At 40.5% G+C, this 21425-nt stretch overlaps 1 protein-coding gene across 9 annotated transcripts in view; it reads left to right on the forward strand.

Annotated features, from left to right (window-relative positions):
• The window catches only part of MBP (myelin basic protein), a 235349-nt gene that overhangs the window by 71824 nt on the left and 142100 nt on the right, over positions 1-21425 (forward strand). For 3 of the 9 annotated variants that reach the window (XM_088130983.1, XM_088130985.1, XM_088130984.1), the window contains exon 1: positions 20581-20866. The exons of 2 other annotated variants lie outside the window; for them this stretch is intronic. In XM_088130983.1, coding sequence (XP_087987109.1) covers positions 20781-20866 — 86 coding nt within the window. In that variant the 5' untranslated portion in view covers positions 20581-20780. 4 more of the 9 variants (XM_088130989.1, XM_088130986.1, XM_088130992.1 and 1 more) reach the window with 4 other exon arrangements.

Consider the following 21425-nt stretch of genomic DNA (forward strand, 5'->3'; position numbering starts at 1 on the left):
CAATAGTAGGACAAGACTAACCCAAATGGGTTCATTTTCTAACTCCTGAATTATAGGGTATTATAACCAACATTATTTCGACATTTCCTATGGTATCCAGCAAACAAAAAGCAATTTTTATTACATTAATTTCATGTTAAGGTAATAGGAAATTTTATTGTTTATTCATGCAACTTTCAATATATATCTCAAGCTCATTATACCCAAGGTCATGGAAATAGCTAATAAAATTTCATTGACATCACATAAAGAAAGGTTACTGGTTTAGAAATCACAGATAACTCTTCCAGAACTTATAACAATTGTGGAACTGAAGAAGCAGCATTCACATCTGGACCAAATAAACCAAGTAACTAATGTTTGAGAGTATTGGTAAGAACTACCCTGATTTACCTCAAACTCGCAGAGATAATCTGGAGCAACTTCTGACGCAGCTGTTTGAACTTGGAAAAATGCATGGATGCTTTAATAATTTAAAAGTGGGAGGTTCAAATGTGCTTTCCTGTATTCTAAAGCACCTTACTTGAAATATGTGGCTAAAAATATGACTTATCAATACTTATAACAATAATAAGAATGAACACATAGGATCCAAAAAAGATTTGCAGATCTATCTATCTATCTATCTATCTATCTATCTATCTATCTATCTATCTATCTATCTATCGTACACCTCTTTATGATTTACAAGTAGCTAAAACCATCATAGGAATTCAAAAATGAAAGCATCTGTAGTAGCTCTAAGACAAACACACCAAACTATAAAACCATTGAAAAACCCAAACATACTGTGTGTCCTATCTCTCACCAGAGGCCCTTGTAAGATTCTGCAGCCCATTTTATGAGATCCTATTAAACTCATTCTAATATTCCATATCATTTAGTTATTAAAAACCTTTTTAGCCAGTTCATACTCAATAGATATAAGACATTCTACTGAAAGCCTACATCATATAAATGTTTGTTCAGCTACTGTTTTCCAACTTAGTGAGTGGTTATCTGCTATGGTAATAAAGTTATGGGTAATAAACCTTTCAAGAAAAATTGGCTCTTATCTAAATGGATTAACCTTTCCCAAACTAAGAAAAGGTATTTTTAGGGCTTGATGCAATGTTTTCCCTTGCAAAGTAGATTTTCTAAATCCCCATCAACTGAGTTTTTCTCTGCTGTCATAGCTGAAGCAACAGTCACCCCTAATGGAGGGTTTCCTAGGTGTCTAGTCCCTGAAGGAGAATCTGGGATCACTTTGGATCAGGCTGTACTCCAGCTTGGCTAAGCACCAAAGAACTTTAGGATTGAAGTGTTTGCGAAGTGAATGATTCCAACCAGTAACATGGACAGGGCAACCGAGGCAGAAGAAGATAGATTAAAAGGGGTCTAGTGCAGAACTACAAAAGGCCCTTGGGGCAGAACACTGGTTAAAAAAAAAAAAATCAGGTTGCAAACAAAATGCATGATTTAGCAGGATGCATACACCCAGAAAATCAGTGCTGCAAAGAGTTACAACCAAAATAAAAATCAACAACTGGAATCGGTTTACAATTGCATTGTGGTAAGCATAGCTTATAAATAAACTGCTCCCTGGCATAGGACATTTTTCTATAGCACAGCCAGGGTTTAATCTTGTCACTGAACCTCATAACTGACATGGGTCAAATCCAGAAGTGATGGGCCAGTGACAAATAGGCTCAGCTTTAATATCTTGCAACAACATAGTCATGGACTAACACTGTTTTCCACATTTTCATCCTCTTCTTCCTTTTTTAAAAATTTATTTACAGAGGTGAGGGATAGATTCTATCAGTACCTAATGACTGAAGTTTCTGGATTTATTTTTTAACTTGAAAAACATATATATTTTTTATCTTCTTAAAAATAAATGGTATTTATTCCCAAATAAGTGTCTGGAATATCAATAGTGACAAAAGCACATTCCATTTTATTCCTATACTTGTAAGGATGCAGTTATTTAAGTGAGTTTTAAATGTAAAACTGCACACGCGCACTGTACTTTTTTGTTCATGTATATTAGGAGAGAAGAAGCAGTTGTAAAGCAGGAAATGGGGAAGGAGGAAGAGGAATGTTAATGTAATGTAATATAAAGATAAGAAAGGGACCACATAGATTTATTAAGATCAGAGTCAAAAATTACTACATGTACCAATGAATCATAAATGTGCTCACACACAAACATGGACACATGTATACAACCATAGTAGACTGAGATTCTGAGAACTGTCTTCTGGTTTGTCTTCTCTTGGAAAAGCCTTTACCAAAAGTTATTGGATCTGACTTATACAGAGAGAAAAATGTGCCATTTGGCTAAAGTACTCAAGTATTCAAGGCGGCAAACAAATTTATATCTGTAAAGCTGATACATGAATCTGCTCTGGTAAAGATCAAATTTGTCAAACTTGTCTTCAGGTAACTACTTTTATACATCCATAGTTTTCTTAGCAACATATATAAATTGTTCACCACTGCATGCCCATCAATCCAAGCAAATGTCCTTCCATCAATCCATGCAAGAGGATCTACAGTTTAAAACACCTGAACTGCTATTTTTGTAGACATGTTATATTTATCTCCATCTCCATCTCCATCTCCATCTCCATCTCTATCTATCTATCACCATAACCATAACCATAACCATAACCATAACCATAACCATAACCAAGTAACAATAGATAGATAGATAGATAGATAGATAGATAGATAGATAGATAGATAGATAGATAGATAGATAGATAGATAGATAGATAGATAGCTTAGCCTAGAGTCCTGAAATTCTCTGGTGATCTCTGAGCCAAGTACTAATTAAGCCTGACTTTGCTTAGCTTTTAAGCCCAGACAGCATCAGCCAGGTACTGCCATCTGCTGCAATTAAACATGTCTACAAAAATAGCAGTTCAGGTGTTTTAAACTGTAGATCCTCTTGCATGGATTGATGGAAGGGCATTTGTGTAGCTTGTGGGGAGTAAATACATAAATAAAAAAAATTGGAGATGGTGCACAGCACATCTGAATCAGCTTTCAGAAGTACTCCACTGAACAAAATGTACTCTGGTGCAAACTGAAATATTTCTGCATAGGGGGGCAGTTTCAGAAAACATGCAGTGTTTAGGCACTATTGTGATGTATTTATCAAGCACTAGTAGAACCCCCTGCTTTGACTTTTTGAATTGCTGCATTAATTGCAAAGTTCAGAACATCTTGTTTCCTATGACAACTAAGTAGCAATCAATTTTATGGCATAATATTGTAAATAGCTTTCTCATTATTACAGCACTATTCCATGAATCAAATCATTAGAAGCTGAAATCAGCAACTAAAGAAATGCAATCTTTCACTTTCTTATTAAAACTTACACATTTTTAGAAGATTCAGATGCAGTGCTAAAGGAAGCACAAAACAAAGACATTTTAAAATAATGTAATAGCCTTAAGCCAAAAAGTAAATAGACTTATTTCTGTCCACAGAGAAAAAAGTACAGAAATCAGGATGAGCTACAAGTGTACCAAGTGGGCTACCCAAAATGCCAGTGATTATGGTTGAAAACAAGCTCCAAAATAAATATAAGATGGAAAAAAATAATAAATCAATGAAGAACCTTAAATAATAAATAGTAAAACAGCTTAGCCTGATTCCATGAACATTGTTACTATCGCTTTATAATAAATTATACATTTTAATGTTCCTTGTGAGTACTTGAGATTTGTGTGTCTTCCTCAGCATGACTTTAGAATATAGTTGAAAAAAAGTGATGTGACATCTTTATATTGGTACAAGTAAATGTAAGCTGAACTTTCCCTTTGCACTCACTTATCACTCAAGCTTTTTCAAATCATGTACATTTCTCCGATTCTAGCACCAGTTTCAGAAGGACTGGGGAGAAAATTGCCTGAATTTTCACAGGAGATTGTATGGCAAGAAGATGAATAGGTCTTCTCTCCTCAGTCTTCTATCACTACACATCTCAAACTCTTGTTCTCTGCTTTATGGGATAATAGGACAGATGTGAAGAGATGTGACTGCCCCAATGGTCCTAGTCTGGCTCTCTCAAAAACTTGCCTGGAAAGATATTTTTGTACTGAAATTTGTCTTCCTCAATTTTTCTTCTTCTGCAAAAGACACTTCAGGTTGCTCTCTCTGATTTATTTCAAAGGAAATGGCTTTTGAGATTACACTGTGGTGAGGGTAGTGAATTGAGTTACTGTTAAGCATGCCTTGATTGTGATCTGTTAATTGATGGACTTGGGCTATCTTGGTATATTGTAACTCATGCAGGCTGGGCCATATTTCTAGAAGTTTCGGTAAAGCAAACAGCAATATTGTGTCTTTTGTCTGATCAGTAAAAAAGAAAAAACAGTCAGTTTGTGGAGAATACTGCTTATGGTCCTATTTCACAACTCCCTACCATTCTGCTATTATCTTACCTTCTGTGCTTTCTGATTAAAACCATACTCTTTTATGATGACTTCCCTTGGAATTGAATTGATGGTGTGGGAAATCAAAAGAGAGCAGACTTCTGAAGATGCAATTGGACCCATAGGTATCTACAGGCAAATGATGAAACATGCATAACCATGTCATGATGCAAACTCTACCATTTGTGGACTTACATGAGACACTGTAACTTTCATCATTTTGGCAACATTGTGGTTAGGAATATGAGTGTACCACAAAAGACTAGACACTCATATACATTTCTCATCCAATTCATACTAAGGTAAACATCAGAATCCTTAGATACAGACACACACACACACAATATGTAGCAATTTTAGCAATATTGCTAAAAGAATTTGAAAAATTGTTTAAAGTGACCTCTTGTCCATCATACTGAAGGGTATGGTTTAAAATGTAAAATGAATGTTTAGCACAGGACTACTGAAACCCTTTTTTAGAATTAATGTACTGTATGAATGACTAGTAGAAATTGAACTATACATTGTCTGCAACCTCCCTGACTCCCCATACTTCAATTAAATGCCAAAGGGAGACAAAATGAGGGATAGGCAGAGCCTGCAGACTGATGAAGATAGGGATAATGGGGGGGGGGGGGACCACAAAGGGATCAGGCTTAAAACATCCTCTGAAAGAAGTTATAAAGATGTTCAAAAACATCCTGAGTGTGAGTAGTGGGGGAGTGTAAAAAAATAGAAAAAGTGGAAGCCTATTTCAGCATGGTCTTACATGGATCATCTTCCCTTTGGCCAGTCCTTAGGGTTATCAGCCCCACTACCGTAGCCACAAATTATTCATTTGCTATCATCTTAACAATCAATCAGCTTTCTGTTCATTCAACAAGTTTTTTTTTTTTATCCTTCATAATCAGCACAGTCACTTTCTTTATAACAGACTCTTTATGCCAGATTTTTAGGGGCCTATGTAGATTCAGATGCAGCAATTGATAACCATGTGTTTAGCATGAACAAAGGGTGGGTTTTAAGTGCAAGGTCTGTGCAATGCAACTGTATCCAAACTAGAACTAAAGACAGACATTTTTATTTTTTAAGGCACTGCAGGAACTGAGTCAGATGACAACTGTTTACCATTTCCTCATCTGTGCTATTTTTCCAATAAAAATTGTTTCCCAAAGTATAGAGAGACTTCTTCTGAACCTGATAAACACAGAGCAGCTGCGGTTTATGAAGCTTTAAAGAGATTATCTCCAACTCATCTCCTTTAGCCATAGAAGCACCACTAGGGGTAAACCTGACAATGCCATTGGAGAATAATAATGTAGAAGGAACGCCACGATGACATAATGAATCCTTTAAAAAAGAATGTTGATTGTATCCTTGTTTAGTAATAATGCAACAATTCTTTAATGGAAAGGGATTCAATATTAAACAGAGATGCATTGATTAGTTATACAAATTGCCCAAAATGGAATTGATTTCTTTGCCAATAATTATGTGTATTAAAACAAATCTCTATGTAGAAAGGAAAGATGGAGAGATGGAGACAGCATAGAAAATATGATCTTTGGCAACTTTCCAACACACTCCCCCAACTACTCATACGTAACCCATAATGGCTTTGAAACATTGCGTTGTTTTATTTTCCTGAAAATCGAGTGAAACAATTTAATGAGCAACCTCACCAGCAGAGCAATCTAATGGTCCCATCTCTAATAGGCAGTGGTCTTCAAAGTGCAGCAGGCTTGTACTCCCAGCTTAAGTGTCAACTGATCACTTGTACTACTTTAATCATGATCTAACATAGATGCTACCCTCTGGATTTCCACCATCAAAGTTGATTTCTGTGTGATGAGCAACATGAGGCCAGAGAGATAGAATTCCATTGTGGATATTCTATCTGAATTAATAGGAATTCTTGTTGAGCTGTTCTGTTTGCTTGAATTTCTGTAACTAAAGTATATCTAAAATCAAGAAAAAACACTCTTATTTCCTCATCTGTTTAAAGTTGTCAAAATTAATAAATTTGAATTTCACATCCACAATTGTCCAGTTTCCAGCGCTCACTTAGTTTGATTATGAATTATGAAACATTTTGGTCAGATGCTTTTCTCACTATGAAAATCAAGATTAGGAGCAGGCATGTACGTACCGCATTAAACAGACAGGCCCTGTAAGTCCATCTGATTGTAGGCACACGTACTAGAGACTGTCATTGCTAATACTTTCATTCTTACACACAGGAAACTCTCATTGATCCTGTGAAGTTTTGTGAAGAATAAAAACCTGCATTTTAGTTCCTTACGTTAGATAAAAACTTGAGTTATGGACCATTCTGGGGAAAGAGGGGTCTGCTGAATCCTAACATCTGCGAAATCCAGAGGTATTCTCCCCTCCATTTCTTTCCTTCCCTTGAATTCAGCCACCGGCACATACGAAGGCAGCCTTCTAAGGTATGTCTTTTTTGGGACTAGCCTTAAGGACCATTGAAGGACCCAACTGCTCTGGGAGCAAGAGAAGTTGTTGGTTTCTTGGGACAGGAGCCAAGGTAAGGAAATCTGCTGTTGCTGTTGCTGAACACATCACCTGTCTGATCTTCCCAGTATCTTCCTAGCCTCCCTGTCTCAACTCAGCTGCCGCTCCTATTCCAACATACTGCCCACCAGCCCTCCCAATATTCCAGATATTTTCCTTAATAATAAGCACACACATTTTTTTTACAGAAAGCAGCGGACACTTTATGGATTGTTTCCCAAATAACAACTAAGTCTCTTATTTTGGGTTGCTGTCTAAATGAAAGTTTGTATCCAAAATTTATTGGACATTGTATCCAAAGTTCATTAAACCTAAGTCTATTAAGCCAAGAGTTTACTGTAGCTCCTTATTTTGATTTAATTTTTTTTTTTTGGTGCTTATCTCTGATGAGTTTGGTTGGATGGGAAATGAACTTTTAGTATATTGCTTAAAATCTCATAAAGGAATACACACACAGGCAACACCAGCCATGAATATGCTTTAGCATACATTTATTCTGTAATCCAGAAGAGAATACTCCAAAACAAAATTTAAAAAGTAAAAAATCAAGCCAGTTTTGAATTAAGCCTTGTGGGTTTTGTCCATCTTGAGTTTATAACTGATTTTTATTTCTGCTATTTGTCCTGATATGGAAGGTGTAGGAATGGAATAAAATCATTTTATCTAAGCAGGGGTAGAAAGAAGAGATAATAGCAAGAGAAATGGGAGGGGAGATTGTAAATTGATAAGAAAGATTTATTTGATAATACATCCATATATTTAATATTTCCGGTGTACTTGTGATTTCTTTCTCTGCTCTTACTGTAATTTCATTTGGCTGTCATGGCTTGGAAATCTTGCTTTCCTTTGAGAGGAATAAAATTTGAAAAAAGAAGAAAGAGACTCTTATCAGACTCATAGGATAGTTGCTGTTGTACGCTATGGGTTACAAGATATACCTTCTATGAAGGTATTTTTAAGTGTTTTCTGTTCATCTCCCATTGTGACAAAGCCTTCCCTCCCCATTCCATCTTCATTCCATGGCTGGAAATAATGTAATAATAGCTATTACATCTCTGATAAAAAGTTTAAAAAGCTTTTGAAAGCATAAAACAATTCACCACTACAATTGAAGGAACAGAATCCACTCCATAAAACAGCACTTAACTTCATTAAAAAAAAAAAATCATGGATTAACAGTGTATGTAATGATGAAATGAAGATCAAAGACTTTGAATCATATTAGTGTTTCATCATTTTACTTATTTTTATATATTTATTGAATTTTTATACAAATTCAAAGTTGTGTCCCTTGCAGAAACTTCAAAGCAAAACTTTGATTTAACAGACCAGTCAAGGAGGAGGGGGTGTCCACTAAATCCATATTACCATTAAATCTCAAGACATGTCTTCTATGTCAATTTACACAATCTGCATAATTACATAATTGGCACAGACTCTGTCATTTGCAGTAATGCCTTCATTAAATGGTGTAGTCTGAATAAAAAAATATGTCCATTGTATCCAAGGTTCATTAAACCAAGGACCATTAACTGATGAATATTGTAGTTCAAAGGTGAATCCTTGATGCTTTATATTTCCTTTAAAAAGAAAAGAAGATTGTTTTCAATAATTACTCTCAAAATGTAGATATATACATATTTTGAAACCCCTGATTTGATTTCTTTTCTTTTAAAAAAATTATTGCTGTTTATTTCAGAAGCTCCTGAGGATGTTCCTGGTAAGTGCAGCAGTTAGAAAAGGAAGCGAAGAATAGAACTCTGATTGGCATCAATAGATACTTTTAAAACCTGCTAGTTAGAGCATTCTAGTCTCTCTTGTCCCTAACAAAAGGGAACATTAATGGTGTCACACCATCTCCATCATTTAGCTTCATAGGACATTGGCTCTTTCACAGTTGTTCCACTCTCTGGATGGTTAGCTGCTCATGAAAGCCATTTTCAGAAGCCAACACCTGCTTTTGCATCTCCCGCACTCAACTACTGCCTCTTTCATTATCATGAAACAAATCATTACCACCATTATCTGATGCCTGCTTAAGGTGTCGGACAAGGAACAGAGAAACCCAGGTTCTAGTCACCCTCAGCCACGGAAGCTCACTGAGCAACTTTGAGCCAGGCACTCTTTCTTCAGCCCATTTCACTTCACATGGTTGTTATGGTGAGGAAGAACAGAACTATGTCTATTGCTTTGAACTCCTATATGTAAGATGGGATATCAATCAATCAATCAGTCAATCAATCAATCAATATCAACTTCCTTCCTTGTTTCCTAATCCCTTATAGATCTGAATGACTGAACTAGGCAGCCCTGCAAGTATTTGAATGTGAATATCCCCTTTGTGTGGTAAGGATCAACTACATCAGCTTTTCTCAACTAGGGGCTTCCAGATATATTTCATTTCAATTTTTCTTATTTCCACCCAACAGATGTCCAACTTATCTGAAGCTTAGAAGCATTCTTACTTCTAACAAGGTTGGATAATTATAAAACAGACACCAAACTCACTTGTGGCACCAGAAGTGTCCTTAGACACCACTATATAAGGAAATGAGACAAACTAAATAAAGCATAGGATTGCAGGCTAAGTTCCATAGGAAATATTTTTCTGAGCTCTAGAGCATGGCTATGGTTCAGGTTTGGGGGAAAACATGCTGAACATTCAGTTAAATAAGTGGCAAGTTTCAAATGTGTGTGTCCTTCCTTGAGTAGACTTTACAAGTAAGGAATCTCCCCACATAAAGTGATTTCAAGCTATTTTATTTAGCCTTAGTCTACTCTACATTGTTTTCTCATAGGATGGAAACAAGACACGTGCAACTCATACCTGGTTTTTATCTAAATGACATCTTATTTAGGAAATCTGATGACAGGTTTCTAGTTTTTATAAAAGGTTTGGTTCACATTTGAAAACTAAGGATCAAACCAAAGATTTTGTGGCTATGCAATTTAACCCACTAAATCCATACCTAAGACAGAAGCATAATTCTGTATTTCTGTGGATTTTGATATAAACAATTATGAGGCTGATATTAGAATATGCAAACAACTGTTCTGCCATTATGTATTTTGATGTGTACAGATCCCCACCACCGCACACACACAAAAGGGACTTGAGGTTATAAGTTGACCATCCTACATTTGCAATTAAGACAGGCCAAAAATCTAACCTATAATATTGAAGTAAAACTTGTAACTAAACTTCACTGTTTTAATTAGGATTAAACTTACATCACAAACCACATCATTTTATCACATTACTTACATCAAGCTGGAAGGAAGCCTCAGCTCCCTTTAAATGTTACTTGACTTGATCTATGCTGCTAAGCAACTGCAGGTCTTATAAGCAAAAGCCTCTGTCAGACATTTCAGAGAATTCTAGCATTTTTGTCAAGTATTCTGAGCATTCTGCCAATAGACTATGAATATTAGTAATCCATAAATATTAAAGTTGTCCATGTTTATCTTTTATACTTCTGACCTTTGCAGTGAACAATCACAGTGTATCTTCAGGATCCCTATAGCGTTTGTATCCCACTGTTTATCATTCTCTTCATTTCCATTCATGCATAAATAAAATATGGACCAATTAAGGAAAAATTAGTCTGTCCTATGCACATCTACTTGGAAAAAAGACTTACTGAGTTCAATAAAACATTATCTCAAGTAAGTATAAAAGCTTATTTCACAACAAAAATCCAGACTACAATGAGAGTATGATTCTCAGTCTAATGTGCCACCAGGATTTGTGAAGAGGGAAGGGAAGGGAAGGGAAGGGAAGGGAAGGGAAGGGAAGGGAAGGGAAGGGAAGGGAAGGGAAGGGAAGAGGAGAGGAGAGGAGAGGAGGAGAGGAGAGGAGAGGAGAGGAGAGGAGAGGAGAGGAGAGGAGAGGAGAAGAGAAGAGAAGAGAAGAGAAGAGAAGAGAAGAGGAGAGGAGAGGAGAGGAGAAGAGAAGAGAAGAGAAGAGAAGAGAAGAGAAGAGAAGAGAAGAGAAGAGAAGAGAAGAGAAGAGAAGAGAAGAGAAGAGAAGAGAAGAGAAACCATGGATTTGTTTTATATGAAGCATATAGATACAGTTTTAATATCTTAGATTTGTAGCACTTATTAGGTGAAAAAAAATGGAGAAAGGAGATTTATTTAAAATTAGGCCTACCATATGAGAACTGCTTTAATCTTCCAAAGCTGTTTTTGAAAAATGGATTATTTGTATTTTGCCGCTATTTTATTTCCCAGTCATAATCAAAATTAGTTTAAGAGAAAATCTAATCAAAAGCAAATTGTGACTCATTGATTTTCCTTGATCTTTCTGCAATGTATTCAGTTTATAATCAGAACACCATTGTTGCAAGTCCCAGAAGAAAACACAATTATTATTATATTCCCAGTTCTTGGTTTCTATGAAAAATTCATATTCTGTGTGTATATTTAAATACAGTTTAAAATTATTAAAATATGGTCTGATGGTTAAAGATACAAACTTGAACCTAGGTTGTAATTTCCACTCATCTAGAAAGCCCATTTAGAAACGTTGGCCAAGTTACTATAATCCAGCCTTATCTGTCTCAGGTTGGTATTAAGGGTAAAATGGAATAGAATAGAACACCAAGTATGCTGCTTTAAGGAAATATGAAAACCTACATAAATTGTAAACAGCACAATTGATTGCATTTTCTAGCTTTTCAAGGGAAAGGTTAACTGGACTAGGTAAACATCTTGATCTATTGGTTGATCTATAGATCTATTATCTATTGATAATAATTAGTTCAATCTCAGGGTGCTTTAAACGTGACCATATAGTTGTTGCATATTGTGATATCAACACTTTGACTAGTCTTCTTTGTCTGAATTTGTAGTTATGATTCTGTAGGACTAACAAACTGAACTTAAGCAAGCTGATAGAAGCAAAGAAACAGATCTACTGTCTCACCCCAGTTCTGTTGAATTGCATACGTAAGAGTTAAGTGTGTGCAGAGGGAGAAATCACAAGACATTCCATCTAGCAAATCCATAAATCCCCCCTTTCCCTCCCTCCAGCTACATTTACAGCTGGGGAGGAGGACTGGCATTCAGTAATGCCAATTTCAGAACAGGGATAGCTAAAATGCCTCCATTTTTACTGGTTGGTATTTTGGCATTCTGCTGTTAGAAAAACAACTTCTCATTTGGAAAGTTCACCCAAACATTAGTAGTGTTCCTCCTCGCCAACACAGGCTGATAGAAATGTACCGACACGCCATTGTAACCCACTCATTCCAACCATCCATATGCAGGACTTAGGACTGCACCCTTGCTTCCTTATTTCCAGGATTTGTATTCCTGTTCTTTGCAGACTATGAAATTGATGGAAAACAATTGTTCCACCTGGCACTGAACTTAGCACTCTCTCTGTAGCAGCACCTGCCCTCTGGAAGGAGGCCCTCTCCAAGATCCAGACTGCCCCACTCTGCTGTTGTTTAGAAGAGCTATGAAGACCTGGCTCTTCACCCAGGCTTCAGCGAGGGAGAGGGAGACCCCTCGCTTCATCGTGGTTGCCATCTTTTCTTGTAATGTCTTTGTTTGATTGTTGTGAGCTGCCCAGAGTCATTGAGAGCTGGGTGACATACAAGCTTCTCATCTCCCAACAACTCTGGACAGTTGCAGACAAACAATATTTAAAAAAAAAAAAAAGTATAGGTAGACAAAAATGAAGAGTGAAGATGGGAAGGGTAACAAAAACCAGGAACGAAAACAACCAAACCTCTTTGAGGTCAAAGGGGGGATTCATTCACCCTCACCAAAGGCTGGGGTGAAGAGCCAGGTCTTCAAGGCCCTTTGAAACACTAGCAGAGTGGGGGCCATCTGGATCTTGGGGGCAACCTCAATCCAGAAGGCAGGTGCTGCTACAGAGAAGGTGGGCTTCCAGGGTTTCGATAGATGCCTTTGTTTAATCAAGGGAACCTCGAGTGCCCAAATCCTGCCAGAGACAATAATAAAAAAAGTTAACCAAATATTGGATTCAGTCTTAATTACACCAGGCTCACAATGGAGGGCTACATTAGAAGCGCAACGTGGAACCTGAAAAATCATTTGGAAGAATGAAGATGGACAATTTCCAATTTTGAGTAACTTCCTTAAGGCCCTAGCTGTGCACCAGGCAGAAGCTGGGAGCACACTTTAGCAGAGACTAGCTTTAAGGCAACAGGGATAAATAAGGACTCTTGGATAGGTAGAACGTTCTCTTTTTTGAGCCTTCTGGGCTACACAGTCTAGATGAGCCAGAGATCTGAAAAGCAGTTCCAGAGTATTTGGAGGCCTTAACTTGTTTGATTTTGTGGCCATTCAGCTGCCACTTGTGGGTTCAAAGGCATTTAGCAAGTACCAAGATTTTAGTCTTTGCATGGTTAATTTCTAATTCTTCATCCTTAATGTAACTCGGAAGTGATCATAGGGCAAGTCTGAAACAGGAGAACCACGTCATCAGCATATCGCAGTCTGGGTGTAAACTAATGGGCTAACTGTTCTGATAGGCAAATAAAGAATTGGTATAGATGTTAAATAGTAGTGATGCATGGTATAAGCCTGCCTTATTCATAGATCAATAAAAACTGATTTTCATCTCATTTAGATGGCTGTAACTGAAATAAAGGGGTTTTTTTTTGGTTTGTCTTTTTGTATATTCAAATCAAGTCCTCCATCTACTTTTTGTGGCAACAGTATGGAAGTGTGTGACCGTTGTTTTTTTCCAAGAGTTTTTTTTAAAGTTCCCAAACTAGCCTATGATCCTGACATTATTTGCTAGATTTCCTATAAGTTCAGCCAGCTCCAGGCATCTGAGTGCCATCTTGACACTACGTTATTTTTTACACTGGATTTTATTTAGAAATTTTATATATTGCTCATTCCTTGAATGGCTTTGGGTGTTTGCAAAGTTACAATAAAAGCATTCATCAGGAGGTGCTGCTGGAAAAAAAGAAAATATTGGAAACGCATGAGTTAGGGCCAGGTTCTCTAGCAGGGGTCATCAGGCGCTTCTCCCTCCCATCTGTGAATCTGTTTTTCAACAGATGGTGGAACCCAGCATCTTCGGCCAATCTTGTAAAAAGCTCAGCAGGGACAGACCTGATTAGTACTAGGATGGGAGACAAGCAAATAATATCAGGATCATAGGCTAGCTTGGGAACTTTAAAAAAACCTCCTGGGGAAAAAAAAAGGGCCACGCACTTCCATACTGTTGCCACAAAAAGTAGATGGAGGACGTGAGAAGCTGAGCTTGACTTGAAGAAAACTTTTAACTTTAACACAGAGATCATTTCAACCAGTAAATCAGGTGATTATCATCAATTCTTGTTCTGTTTTAGAAGTAGGCGTAAGCAGCCTCTTGAAATTGGGTATTAGGCAAACGAGTTCTAATTCTGCTAGCAAAAGATTTCTGTAAATTTCTGCTCTGGATTCCCTCTGAGCAGAGCAGAGATAATACATCTGCAACTGACAAAGCCAGTGGAGTTCCCTCTGCCTTCCCTTGTATTTAATGGAAAGCCCAGGGGCTTCATGTTACTGGAACGATGGACCTGTTAAAGACTACACATCCCTTGGCCTCCTTATAACTAAATAAGTGCAAGAACATCAACCTTTGCCCATGAGCATTTCTTCACAATTTCTTCTCAAATGAAATAATTTCCGAGACAAATATTCATTAGAATTAGTAGACAAAAGTGCAGGGAAAGAACTCTGCCCAGCCCTATGTTATTTGGGCAGAACTTACATACTCCCATCACCAATTCCAGATGTGAGGTTTTTGATTCTGGCACAGTTCTGGTATTTTAATGTGCACTTTTTGATATTCCTTTGAAGGTTTTCCTCTGGATCCAAGGCATTTGCTGTTGAAGAACAGGGAACAGATGGGACTCTTTTTCAAGACGTTAAAATAGCAACAGGCAGTTTTGCAAATAACAGGAAGGATAAAAAGAGGAAATGACTCTTGCATACCAGATGAACTAAACAAAGATAGCTGCTGAGCACCACTTTCGCTTTTTCCTTCTCCTCCTCCTCCTCCTCCTCCCCCCCTCTCACCTTCTGAAACTGGGCACACTGGGCCAAGGTTCTGACAGTGAGGTTCTGAATAACTTGCTAGAGCTTCTAATCCTAATTTTGTGATAACACCAGCAGAGGAGTGCCCACAAGTTGATTGATGCCCAGCCCCAAAGAAGCACTGTTTACATTAGGAACTTACCACATTCGCTCCATTAGAGTGTCCTGGGCAGCTTTGCTTTTCATCACATGGCATTGCCTGCACTGGCAGTATCATTCGCTGTTTGCTACTGGTGGCTCTGCGATAATCTTAGAAAGGAAGAGAAGGCCTTTGCTGCTGCAAATGCTGTGGAGTACAACACACAAAGAGATGATGCAAATCATATTCTCCTCTGCCACATGCTGAGGCAGTGCCTTTGAGCCTTTAGCCGTCCAAATGTCTGCTCCATCTAATGCCACTTCTAGCAACAGCTGAAGTGATTGTAGGTTGCCTCCCTTAGTCTGAGCCACTCTGAGATGGCTTTTGTGAACCAGCATCTTGAAATGTGTACGCGCTGCCTTTTAGAATAATGGGAAGAATGGAATCGCTCTCACAGGTTACCTAGCACAAGGTGCTCCAAAGCCTGAAATTCCTGAAAAGGAATGGATTATCTCCAATCCACTACAGCCAGCCTCCACATCAATGAACTATCTACTGTGTCTTACCGGAGAATGGAGTACCAGCCCACTCGGTTTATATACTGTTCTTGCTGCCCTTAGGGTGCAATAATCAGAAAGTGGCAGCCTTGACCATGTCTATGCAGTGGAGAAACCACATCTCACTGAAACTGTCCATGATCTGAAACGCAGGACCAGAGGAAAGCCAGTTGTGTTTACAGCTCCTGTATTGTGCTGCCCAAGTACTCTTTACAAACTGGTCAGATCAGGGGGACGCTGTTGCTTGGCAGGCACACTAACAATGCAGCATGGTTGATTGCTAGGTGTAATACATGGGTGACACATGCAGCATTGCAACCTGCCATATAACTGGTGGTGGCTTGTTGAGATGTACTACATGAACCTCAAAAGTAATATGGCATGCAAGCCCCACCCACTGGGTCACGTAGGGGATTATAAGTGAAAAAGGCCTCCTCAAAAGTTGTAGTTTCCCTTTCTGGATCTTTTAATAAACAGAGTCAGTGTCATAGCCCAGGAACATTTCTGTTTCCCATAGTGCTAAATGTGAGCCCATAACCTACAATCATGCCTGGGGCCTGTAGTGGCCTGTGTTTCTCACTGGGCAACATGCATGGATGACAGACCACGGAAACTCTCAGTGTTGGGAAGAAAGGAATCCTGCTAACTCATAACCTTATGAAGTCTTTGAAGCAGATTACCATTTTCGGCAAGACATTTTCTATTCCCAAACTCATCTCCATGACCAATGTTGTCCTGCCCAGGCCAAATTAGTTGCTCAACCACCAGATTGTGGCTGCCGCTCATTTCTTGACTGGGATTGCTTTCCTGAAATAGGGTGGCATATACCATGCAGAAGGTGGCAATCCAATAGTCATCATTCTACACCATCAGCACTAGCTTAAAATAGCACCAGGTCCACAGAGGATGTCCCTGCCAGCACTGCCTCCAAACCTGCTTCAAAACTTCAACGTGCAATCATAGATGACACTGTGAAAGACCATAGATGTATTGTGCTGCAATTGCTGCAACTGTAGCTTTCCAATCTGTCTCTTCTTCCACTGCTGTATTCCAGAGAATGTGTTGATCCCCACATTCAGAATCACTGTCATGGTCACAAATGACATATCTAAAGCTCTGACTGTTATCTGCCCCAGTGTCAGATGACTTTGGGACATGCAAAGCGCTACACTGGTTGGCACATGGAGTTTGATTTCAACAAGAAGTACATGTTCACTGGCTGATGAATGTTATCACCTACCGTGGGCAGAAAGGCAGTCCAATTTATGGCATCAAATAAGCATCCTCTTAGGTTTTCAGTCCATTGTGCAGTTAACACCACAACTACTCATGGCATTGACAATGCAATGAGACTGGGCTAAGACACTCATTGCTGGGGAGTTCATGCTGTTCCCAGCAGCAGCTTCCTCTGTGAGAATGCTATCATTTTGACCAAGAAACAGAGTTAACTTTGTTTCCCAAGCAGCTGCTCAACGTTCTCATGGAGATTAATCAAACTGAGTGTTAGGGGCAGAGTTATATCTTCACCACTTAAGGAGAATTCAAAATAACTCCTGGCAAGCACAGCCCAGTGGAATTCGTAACAGTACTACTGTTAGGAATTACAGCTGGCATACTGCATATGGCCTCCAGAAACATGGGGACAATTGAAGAACTGACATAATAAATGGTTAGTCTTTCCCCATTTACATTTTCTACATGCTTACAGAGCTCAGAAAATAGGATTCACCACTTGGCAAATTGCTGTCAAGTCTTACACTGTAAGAACCAGAACACAAAGCAATATTCTTCATAGGTGGGAACACACCCAAATGTAACTTGGACAGTGTGTCCAATGAGCCACACAGGGATGCCCTGCAAAGTGCTTCTATCCCTTTGGGGCAATCTGTACTGCATCAGCATGCATAAGGTGATGTATCAGTGTTTTACTGCCACTGCCAAGTGACTCCTTTCTCTAAGGTTAAAGAGCATTGGAAAGGATACCAGCATGCATGAAAAGGACTTTACTTTGAGGGTGGAGCAGTATGGTGTTGGTTGTATATGCCCTCCTGGAGTCTTGCAAGATCCTGTTACTATAGCTTTGCAATAAAAGTAGTACTGACCTACATGACTTTGGATTTCTAGTCTGATCTACCTTGAAGGACTGACAGTGGGAGATTTTCGATTGGCCATCAAGAGCTAAACACTGCTTTCATGGAAGCATTGATACTGGCCCTGCTACCTGGGGGACAGAACAGGTCATGCAGGTTTTGCCAGTAGAGGAGCACACAAGTTATCTACCCAAACTTTCATTTGGATTCTCCCCCCCTTCCCCCCTAGTCAATGCTGCATACCTTTGGATGGCCCAAGAAGGTGGTCTTCAGTGTTTATGGTTTCAAAATCCATGTACAACAGTACAAATTCTGTAAGATTCTTGGCACTGGGTGGTAGAATGTCCTTGGGAGACTGGGAACTGTTGGATGCTACAAGCCACCCTCTTTAGAACCATGTTAGTATCCTCATGACAGATGTGATGCAGCTTCTGGTAAAATAGACACCATGTGTGGTCATGCCTGGACCTTGCATTGGGACTATCCTTTTCTTGTACTCCAGTCATAGTGCCTTCATTTTTGTCCTGCATTGAATTGCCCAGCATGGTGATCTCCTGGCCTGTAGATCTGCTGCTATGCATTAAAAACCAGTGAGGTATCTGAACTGGAATTCTTCTTGAACTTTGGCTTTGCCTCAGATTTCAGAAAGAGTGAAGGTTTCCCCTTCCTCTATGAGGTCCCATGGCACCATGGCTACTGTAATGAAGCCTGACTCTGGGACAAGTATAGGAAGACAGTTTATCAGAGGAGCAGAACTGCAGTGGCAAATGACAGGCAAATGGCTAGGAAGATGAGGCAGCAGAGAAAATTAGTTCAATTGTAGTAGCTGGCATGGGAAATTGAGAGATAACTGCATATCAGAGAAAGCTAACAATGACCACAGTGTTCCTGTTCTTGAGAGTTCCTCAATGAGACGGTTGTTCAATAGCATTTCCATAATCCAGTTCTCTCCATATTCTCTTCCTGTTAGCCATGGCAATTGTTATATCTCCCTATATATTCCTCCTCCAGTTAAGAAGCCCCACCTCACCTCTGCAGATCAAAATAGTGGAGCAAAGCATAAGCAGCATAGATATTCCCAGAGTCACCCCTGGCCACTCAGTTTGTTCTGTGACAACTAGCAGCCAGCTGCAATAGGCATTGGGACTGTGCAGTCATCAAGTTGATGGAGCAACAGGAGATTGACATAAATAACATCCACACAATGAATGAGGAAAATACAGAACAGCAGTGGAATATCAATAGCCAGTACTGATGAAATAAAGGAGAAATATGTGGTTTTCTGTGATGTGCATATGTGATTGTTGTGTGATGCTGGCTTGTAATCTATAGTTGATTATAAAGAGGAAGGAAGGCAGGAAGGCAGGGAAGTGTTGGGAAAATGATTCCTCAGTCCAACCTTCACTCAGGTAATCCCTAAGTGAGCAGATTGGGTAGTAGCCAAGAGAAGGGAGAGGTCCCAAAGTACAGCTTAACAACCAATCCGAGGTCCCAGGCATTGCTGTGTAGATTGTGAAATCCTTGGATGTGGCCCAATATTATCATACGTCAACATAGGACTGCATACTGCAACTCACTTTGGGAGAAGATGACAGTTTCTCATTGAACTGGTGCCAGGGCGTCTCAGCCATGGGCTGATCTCAGGGTGCAGAGGGACATGCAGCCACGTCATGCCCAAGCAGTTAGGGAAGCGTCTCTGCACTGGGGATAGTGGCTCTGTGGATGTGCCCCAAGGATCCAAGCGCATCTTATGTAAGGCATCAGCAAGACGAGCAGTAGCTGCTCCAATCTCCTGTGGACATCACAGCAGGTGGATTAGAGTCCATGAGGCTGAGACAAATTTTGACTGGCCAAGATAGCAAGAGCCACTGTCTTCTGAGACATGCATGGTCCAGCCCCTCATTTCGAACTGTGCTGAGCTTACGGGAGGAGACATCACAGGAATGGTGCTTTAGCATAAAAGAAATGCCTATTTAGCCTTTCTGGTCTGATTACCCGCCGTCTGCAGGGAGGCAGCGATGCAATCTTGAACTCTGTACTTTACAAGAGGAGGGAGCACTTTCTACGTAATCACGAGCACGGGTTCGCTTATTTCAGTAAGCCTGCCTCGCTCTGTTTAGGATCCCTCTTCGTCACTCTGCTGAGTGGGCCCCGCACTTTTGCCCCAAAGCCCTAACACGATGGTCCCCCTTAGGAATAGCTGCCGACTTCACATCCCGAGGATGGGGGCGGGGGTCCTGACCCCTAATCCCCCCACACCACAAAGAGAAAGTCTCGCTCCGTCCGCCCCCCCCCCCCCGTGTTTACATTCACGCATTTCACTTCGCTCTTCCTGGTTTGCGCTGGAATCGTCTGCAGGAGCCCCACCCCTCGGTGCTCCAAGAGCTCCGCACACCCTTGTCGGCGCGAAGGTGCTTCAGGAGGGAAGTAGCGGGGGAACAGCCGCCGCCGCCGCGAATAGTGTGGCGGAGAGCGGCCGCAGGTTGCTGGAAGGAGCAGCCCTGCCCCGTCCCCACGTGCGGGCTAGTGGAGACGGCAAGGACATCTGTCATCCTGACGGGCCAGCAGCCGCAGGCACTCGCTCCCGCGGGCACCTTCCGACCACAAAAGTCCTCTAACCTGCACGGCCAGGGAAGACCAAATCTGCTCGCTTTTTTGGACTGACGAGCCAAGGCAGGTCACGCTCCGAGAGGCGTGAGGGGAAAGGAAAAAGTGGCTTCCTCTGGTTGATAACATTTACGATACTGATAGGCAGCGCCGAGCAAGTGGCGTGGAGCCGATCGGAGGGAGATCGCCCCTCAGCCTCCTTTCTTCCGGTAGGCTCCAAATCAGACAAGCGAAGCTGCCCTGACCTTCCAGTTTCCAAACGCCGCCTTTTCTCTCTCCTTCTCCCCTCCCTCCTTCTCTCTTTCTCTCTGCCTGCCTCCCTCCCTCATTCGAAATTTCCTTCATTGTGTGGGTGGGCTGTGTGGAGGGGAGTCCCCTCTGTCTCCACCCCGGTCTTCTCGTTCCCTGCTTTCGCTGGTGGATGGTGAAGATCCCCCGGAGCAGGCGAGGCCCAGCAGGAAAGAAAGAGGGAAAAAGCGAGCCCGCCACCACGAGGGAACATCTTGGGTGCGTTCCAACGATTTCTCTTGTTTTTGCCCGAGCGTTGTCATCTCCCCGGTGGGAGTTGCCCGAGTCTTTAGAGAAGGAGGGGGAGGGAGGGAGGGGAAGCGACAGAGCCGGGGTGGGGTGGGGGGGGGGCGGTTGGTGACAGGCTGCCGAACGTCTCTCTGGAGCGGCATTAGCATAAATCGGATTAATGCGCTCTCCCACGCGAGAAGTCATATGTATCAATATTGTGATCTGGCTTGCGGAGATGGGATGAGGGCTTGCCACGGTGTGTAGTTCATTATTCGAAGGATCAGAGGCAGAGAAGACAAGTTCATTGTCTCTTTCCCGCTTGGCCTAGGTGCAAGAAAGGTTGTTACTTTGCTGTACTGTATATGTTGGGGCATAGCACTATGACATCCCCTCCCTTCTCGGTCTTCTCATTTCACTCCATAGGCAGTCTCAGATAACTCAGCTGTGGTTGGAATACAGTGATAGGGAACATTATGGCCACATTGCCATGCAATGCCAAACCAGGTCAGTGAATGGCTCAGTGCTGCATTCACATACACTAAACTTG

This window comes from Python bivittatus, unplaced genomic scaffold (genome assembly GCF_059951505.1).
Source record: "Python bivittatus isolate LINGU-HERP-01145 unplaced genomic scaffold, Pbiv_v1 ctg000840_np1212, whole genome shotgun sequence".
In the NCBI taxonomy this organism is placed as follows: domain Eukaryota; kingdom Metazoa; phylum Chordata; class Lepidosauria; order Squamata; family Pythonidae; genus Python; species Python bivittatus.